We start from the raw sequence: 7,694 nt of genomic DNA, 5'->3' as shown, positions 1-7,694 counted from the left end.
CAAGTACTTTTAAGTTTGTGCAAACGGTCCTTCTTAACATACGTATCATACTTTCTGCCCTTGAATTCCTTTAGTCCAGACACCCTCATAGGGAAAATAGTTACGTTTAAAAAATATCTTACAATTGTACCTAAATATTTGACAACAGTTTCAGTTTCAAATGAATTCTATTCAACATGAAGTATAACTGAATAAATGTGCTGTACTGGATTGTGAAAAAAAGTCACTCTAAAGTTTCAACATTGATTCTTTGGCATACCAGTAGAAGGAGCCCAAGTGCTACCAATGTACCAGATGGAGGATTCACCTCGCAAAGGTATCTGGGGGACCGGCCATTTGTCATTGCTTTTGAGCTCTGATCGAGCCCCCCCAACTCCAAGCCAGCGCTCTTCATTCGGCTTTCAGATGCTGTCGTCCGAAGTGACCAGGGTCCACGACTAAGATTGCGCTCTCCGCGTTGGCATGGGGTCACAAAACGCACGCAAGCACATTGACACGCTTAGCCGTTCATTATAATGGTTGTTTTTCTCCCGCCCGTTTAGCCTCAAAGAGGATTTGGGATGGGATGCTTGGCTGACCTTAACTTGCCCCGTGGGTCAACCTCGGAAGGACAATGCGGCGTGTGAACTCTTGTTCCTGAGAAATGTGGAATGAGATTAGAGCGAATGCAGCTTGTTTTCATGGTAATCCTTTTAAGGGCAAAAATTGTCATTGTCGTTGGTGGCACAGCACGGCTGCCTACTAGTGCTTTAATTCCAAGTTTGAGCCAATCTGGCCTTCCAGATGACGTTGATGAAAAAAAAAGAAGATCATTATGGATGTCAGAATATTCTAGATATTAATAGATATAGTTCAATAAAGCTTAACAAATAATATTTAAAAAATAATGAAAATTAAATAAAATTATGTGACAGCCCTCAAACATTATGATTGTACTATATGTATGTCTGTGTTGTTTAGATTAAAAAGCTTTTTTTTTTTTTTTAGTTATTCAACATGGTCTTGCAGCATAATGTCACATTTTAGTATTTTTCTAGCCACAAATCAATATACGTATGGTGGCCACAAATTAGCATCTCATACACATATTATACTTTACAATGTCAGCCCACACCCCAGTTTGTTTTTCTGAACATAGGAGACAGAATGATGATGTTTTTTCTAAAAATAACTTCCAAAGCTAAAACGGCAGGTAACGTTACGTACAATTTCATTTGACGTGTGTTTGTAGATATGTTCACGTTCCATCTCCATCAACTCCTTTCAAGTCTCCTTCTGTCTCCTCCTCCTCTGCTTTTTGTTCTCTCCTTCTTGAAGCAAAAGGCTAAAAATAGCACAAGCTCTGCTCACTTTCAAGCTGCAGGGAGCGAGCCAATGCACTGTGCGCTCGCTTGATGCTGAAGACACCAGGAGGTAGTATTTGTCCTGCATGCCTCCCCACGGCTACCAAGACACAAAAACACACCCAGAATAGCAGCAAAGGAGGCCTTTCATTGATTTGGGATCAAATTAGCCTTCCAGGGGAAAAGCAAGTTCTTGAAGTCGGTCTAACATGCAAAGAAAACACAAAACACTCGAGTTATTATCATTATTATTATTGGCTTCATTGTTATTGATATCAGCGTTCTCAATCATGTCGGAAGGACTTCAATGTTCTCCGATCCAGAGACGGTCCTTGTCTTGTAAAGTGCAAATCCTACTACTTGCCGAGTCCGTTGACTACTCGCAATTATTGTCTTTGCTCATCTGTACATCAGTCTCGTCATTTCATAGAAAGAAAAGCCGTCATCGCCATGGAAGCTTCCAGACCTCTTTGGATTTACACTGCAGGGAGAAGTGGCCGATTCCAATGGAATGTTTGTTTTGTTTTTTTGGGGGGTGGCCGACCAACTGTAGCTATCGCTCTTTCCCCACATACCAAACATTTAGTTTGGATATACGTATAAGCCTGCTTTTGTCAAAACATCCCAAATACATCATCGATCTAAACTTGCATCTCGCCTGTTTCCAATCCTGCGTCTTGATCCGAATCGTGCCACCCAAACAAATCGGAATTGTCTCACTTGAGCCGTGCGGTGTAAATCCAGCCTTATAAAATACAAGGGGGAAGGAGAGGTGTGAACAACTGTACAATATTGTGTGAAATTCACAATCATTCTCTCTGGAGCACACACATGCATACATATTGCATATTGGTCACCTTGTTTCACTTGAATGTGTGTGTGTGTGTGTGCGCGTGTTTTCATGCAGGTCAAACAATAATCTGAAAAGTTTTCACTGAGCTATCCTACAACAAACTATTGCAATTTTCTGTGGGGGATTTGTTTTGTTTCCGATGCAGCTGTGTGTGTTGGTGCCGATCACACTGGTTCAAACTGCAAGCATCTAATCATTTCGTACGGAAAGCAATGCATAGATTTTCCCACCGTTCCTCCCTATTTTCCTACAGAATGAACTTTCAACACCAACGTAATGTCAATGATCAATAAAATATGCAAGAAATTGATGTTGACTCCACTCAGCTGGCTGTGTTTTCAACACAAAAGTCAATGTTGTGCATTCCTGCTACAGCGGGTTTGGACAAAAATATTTGCAGTGAAATGTGTCGGCATGCATAGGCAAATATGGTTTTTGTTGTTGTGCCATTTCAAAAAGATCCTACTGAAATGCACCCTTCTCCAGTTCTCATGAGAATTTAGGATATTACACAAAATGGGACTGAAACTAGTAGAAAAGTAACTTTTCAATGGATGGGTCTTATACAATTCATCAAATCATTTGGAAATTAAAAATAAAACCAAGGCATTTGTGCTTCACCTGTTCATTCCATCTACGTTTGTTTAAAAAATGAATACTCAAAGGAAAAACCTTTTTGTCATTTTGAAATTCTGTGCAGAAATGAATAGACAAAAGTGATTCCTCTCCAGTTGCAGTTACTCATTTCAGTGGACTTTTCCGTATGTTTGAGGGGCCGCGTGAGAGCAGCGGACGTGGGCGGGCGCAGCGGTGGCGTGACACGTGTTGTTACTGTTGCATCAAGTCGGAAGCCTAAAAATAGACACGGCGTGGAGGCTTCATTGAAAACGCTGCATGCTACAAGCAGACAAATGTCCCCCCCCCCACACACACACACACACACTAGTCAACAGCCAGAAGCCAAACGTCAAACCTGGGACTCAGAAGGACCAAGGTATGCTACACTGCTGGTGATTATCACCATCAGCATGGACGGATAGGTGGGACTACCTGGCTGCCTTGACCAAATTGACCAAATACACAGTTGTCATACAAGAAGCCGTAGCGGCCTCTGTGTCAACAAAACATTTCCATTTCAAACGTAAGCGTTATTTTGCGTCTTTTTCTCATTTGCACTGCTACGTCAAGTAACACTTGACCAGGTTTTTGGCTAGCTCTGCTTCTAGTAGTTTCTGGGAATCACAAATTGGCGTGTACTGATGTTGCAGATATGCAAGTTGGTTACGACATTTCCGAATAAATGGTATGATGCGCACTGATCGGATTGTCAATCACGAAGCACCCCAGAATAAAACCTTGATCGGAATCTTCTTAATCGGGTAGAATATTCCAAACGTTAAGCATTTTCATTCCAATCCGGGTTTTAATGGGAATAAATATGTAGCCAATGGCAGCTATTCTTATCTGGATGCCATCCGAAATCAAAACCGTCAATCTTTCAAGACAAGTCCAGCGTTCTTGCAAATTAATCGGCAAGTGAAACCTCTGTGGTATTAACTCGTTTTAAATATATCACCCCGAGGTATGATGGGAAACGATGTGTGTGTGTGTCTTTGGCACTCACTATTAAACGTTAGCTTCATTATGGCAATAATCTGCATCACAAGTCTCTGGTGAAGTGTACTGTATATGCATTCTGTCTATATACGTATATTTGTTGATATTTAGAAATACATTTTTTTTGTCTCTGCAGTCAGTGAGCTTCTTCTCGAAGGCAAAGGTCATGCTTCTAGGGATGAAGTGGATGTCATGCAAGACTGAGAAAGACTTTTTTTTTTTTTACATCCATTCTTCTTCAAAGTTTCTATGCTAACGACGGCATCCTAAGCAGTTCAGTAATGTCCGCAACGTGCTTTTCACGGCAACTTGGCAAAGGCGTCGAGGTGGAAGGTCAGGGTTTTGTGGTTGGGTGTGTTTCCTCACGGAAAAAAAAAAAAAGCCGGGCATACACTGTGACATTTGAGAAAAATGTTACAGAGTTCATTTTAAGTGCTGTACAACGTGTAACCTTTTGAACACTTTAGGGCCAGCATACGTTTGGATTGCACATAATGGAAACAAAATAACTTGCGGCTGCGATGACAGGGACTCGTAAAAGGCAGACGAAACTGTCAAGGCATTTTTAGCACACACAATCAACAAAAGCAACACAGGTACATTAAAGCCTGTTCTTGGTTCTTTTTATCGCCACGTCAAACGGACTGCCGTAGCCCAAGACGCGAGTTGCCAATAGCACCGGGACGACTAAAAATGTCCTGATTAAAAATCTTGTTGTTTTGGAATCAGGTGAGAAAGGGACTTAATTGGCAATGTATGCCCAGCTTGACTGAGGACCCTACTGAACGGAACCGAGGACCCACTGAACTGACGACCAGCTACTACGTTGTTTATGTAAAAAAAGAAAGCGAGCCCAACAAAACCCGAGAAGAAACATTCAAGTTGCTCTGCGCTATAAGACCAGTTGAGCTGAATGGAGGGCAAAGCAGAGTTTGCATCGTAGTAACACGTTGCGTAAGAGCAGCGAGGCGTCAAGGCCATTCACAGTCACTCATCAGATACTGACTACTAAGGTGTCCCAGCACAAGCGTACGTGGTGCTGATGACTGTCATTCATCATTGCCCAAACCATCGGTGAGAAACAAATCTGGATCATGATCATGTTTTTGGTTTTTTCTATTTATGCTGACGCCTAAATATTTTGTGTCGAAGCAAAGCAGTGCACACTGGGCTGTGAGGGATCAGGTGACTGCAGTGGGCTGTTAAATTTTCAAAAGCTTTTTTTTTTTTCTCATTGCTTTTTTCGGTTGGCATTAATGTGACGTTTGAGTTTTTCTTCCTTCTAAAAATCTCCATGCAAATGCAAAAAAAAAATCTGGCTCGGTTTGACCGCATTAAAGGCAGGAATGAAGCATGGCGTGAAAAGCATCTCATTCCTGAATTCTATTGCCGTTGTATTATGTTTTTTCATCTCTACACGTCTGTAAGCATCTTGGTGATGTTGACGTAGTTTGTGTTGGCTAGCGTGCAGTTGGCCGTCTTGAGGTTCTCCTGGCGGAAGTCCTCGTTGCTGTTGTTGACCGCTTCCTGGATTTCCATGTAGTCCGACTTGCTGATGGTGGATCCGCTGCGACTCTTCTTCAGCTCCTCGCCCGACTCGCTCTTGGGCACGTTGACCTGGAGGTACTGCGCCTGCTCCTCTCCTTCCGTCTCCCGGTGGTAGAAGTAGTTGAAGTTGGACACGATGACGGGTACCGGCAAAGCGATGGTCAGCACGCCGGCGATGGCACACAAGGAGCCCACGATCTTGCCCCCGATGGTGGTGGGCACCATGTCGCCGTAGCCCACCGTGGTCATGGAGACCACAGCCCACCAGAAGGCGTCCGGGATGCTTTCAAATTGGGACCGCGGCTCGTCGGCCTCTGCAAAGTACACCGCGCTAGAGAAGAGAATGACGCCGATGAAGAGGAAGAAGATGAGCAGTCCCAGCTCCCTCATGCTGGCTTTGAGGGTCTGGCCCAGGATCTGAAGCCCCTTGGAGTGGCGTGAGAGCTTGAAAATTCGGAACACTCGCACCAGACGGATCACCCTGAGGATGGCCAAAGACATGGCCTGCTGTCCGGCTTGGCCGTCATCCGGACTGTCTGCCAGCTCCGTGCCCAGCGTGATGAAATATGGGATGATGGCCACGATGTCAATAATGTTCATGAGGTTGCCAAAGAAGCCCGCTTTGCTGGGGCAGGCAAAGAAGCGCACCAGGAACTCAAAGGAGAACCAGATGATGCACAGCGTTTCCAGGATGAAGAAGGGGTCGGTGAAGTAGGTAGACGTGTACCTGATGACCGTGGTGTTGGTCTCGGGGGAAAAGATCACAGCGTGGGACTTGTGCATGCCGTCCTCGTCATTGCGGAAGACGGGGAGGGTCTCCAGGCAGAAACTGACGATGGAGATCAAGATGACCATGACGGAGATGATGGCGATAATCCGAGCTGGACCCGAGCTCTCCGGGTACTCGAAAAGCAGCCACACTTGTCTCTGAAACTCGTTGTCAGGGAGCGGGCGCTCCTCCTCCTTGATGAAGCCTTCGTCTTCGCGGAATATCTCGATGGCTTCGTCGCCCAGCTCGTAGAAGCGGATCTCCTCGGAGAAGATGTCCAGCGTGACGTTCACCGGCCTTCTCAACCGCCCGCCCGACTGGTAGTAGTAGAGGATGGCGTCGAAGCTGGGTCTGTTCCGGTCGAAAAAGTACTCGTTGCGCAGCGGGTCGAAGTAGCGCATCCTCTTTTTGGGGTCCCCGAGCAGCGTCTCGGGGAACTGCGACAGGGTCTTGAGCTGGGTCTCGAAACGTAGCCCGGAGATGTTGATCACCACCCGCTCGCAGCACTCGTGATCCGCCTCCGGGTCGTAGTCCAGCGGGTGGCCCGGGTGTGCCGCCGCCTCGTCGGACGGGTCGCCCGCGGCGACCGTCATGGTGGCGGGAAGAGGCGGCTGGGAGAGGACTTTCGGGGGGGACTGCGCTTCTTGTGCGTCGTTAGGGTGCGGAGAATGGTCCGGGCGTCTCTCAGGGCGGGACTGCGTGTGGCACAAGTAGGTCAGGTAAACTTGAGACAATCAACACTCGATACTTCCTCAACGCGCACCTTTATAAAAGAATCACCTCCAAAGTTCCCCGAGCGCAATTAATACGACAGCGGGCTGTGCACAGCCTTGCATGTCAATTGCTTCAATGCAGGCGCAGTCGCTGCATTGAAGCACCTCGTAAACTAGGACGCCCCGTCTGCTGCATTGGACAATTTCAAAGTAAAACCACCGGCTCCTGCTTTTTCTTTTTTCACCCCGTCTTCTTCTCACGACGAAGCCATGCATGAACATCACAATGCGTCCAGCACCAGGAGCCTCGCATGCAGCATCCTGCTGACAACATCACTGCAGTCAAACACACACACACACACACAGAAAAGGGACCGGCTGCTTCTAATTCAGGTTGCGCTAAAGAGCAAATAAAGGACTTTTTTAAAGGGGAGCTGCAGAGCTGTGTTTGAAATATTCAAAAACACACGTGAATAATTGAAGAGCAGAAGGAAACAGCAGCCAAGGCAAGAAGAAAAATGTATTCTCTTCACTCCATGTGTGACGAGTGGGAGGACGGGGGGGCACTATTATTTTTAAAGAGAGCCTGGCGTTAACTGAAAAATACACGGCAAAATAATGTCAATATTCATGCATGATACATACCTGCAGACATTGTAGTGGACTCTCCTGCCGATGCTACGGTTTGTTAGCTCTCCTGTCGTGGAATCAAAAAGGCTTTTAATCAGATAATCATCATTATAGTGCACCTCCACTGCAGGAGAGCTGGTGATGACCTCATGTTGACTGCTTCTGCTCCTGCTCCTGCTGCTGCTGCTGCCGCTGCTGCTGCTCCTGCTGCTGCTGCTGCT

The 7,694-nt window shown here is 46.0% G+C and overlaps 1 protein-coding gene across 1 annotated transcript; it reads right to left on the bottom strand.

Moving 5' to 3' along the window:
• Window positions 1-1,576: 1,576 nt before the first annotated feature.
• Window positions 1,577-7,694, bottom strand: LOC119123153 (potassium voltage-gated channel subfamily A member 2). Its single transcript, XM_037252033.1, has 2 exons — window positions 7,489-7,694; window positions 1,577-6,825 (listed from the first exon to the last, which is right to left on the bottom strand). Exon 2 carries the CDS (start codon window positions 6,721-6,723, stop codon window positions 5,227-5,229), a length of 1,497 nt encoding a protein of 498 aa, XP_037107928.1. The 5' UTR covers window positions 6,724-6,825; window positions 7,489-7,694; the 3' UTR covers window positions 1,577-5,226.

The sequence above is a fragment of the Syngnathus acus genome, chromosome 5 (genome assembly GCF_901709675.1).
Source record: "Syngnathus acus chromosome 5, fSynAcu1.2, whole genome shotgun sequence".
Taxonomy (NCBI): Eukaryota; Metazoa; Chordata; class Actinopteri; order Syngnathiformes; family Syngnathidae; genus Syngnathus; species Syngnathus acus.
The sequence above is the reverse complement of the archived record's forward strand: the minus strand, read 5'-3'. Positions and strand labels throughout refer to the sequence as shown.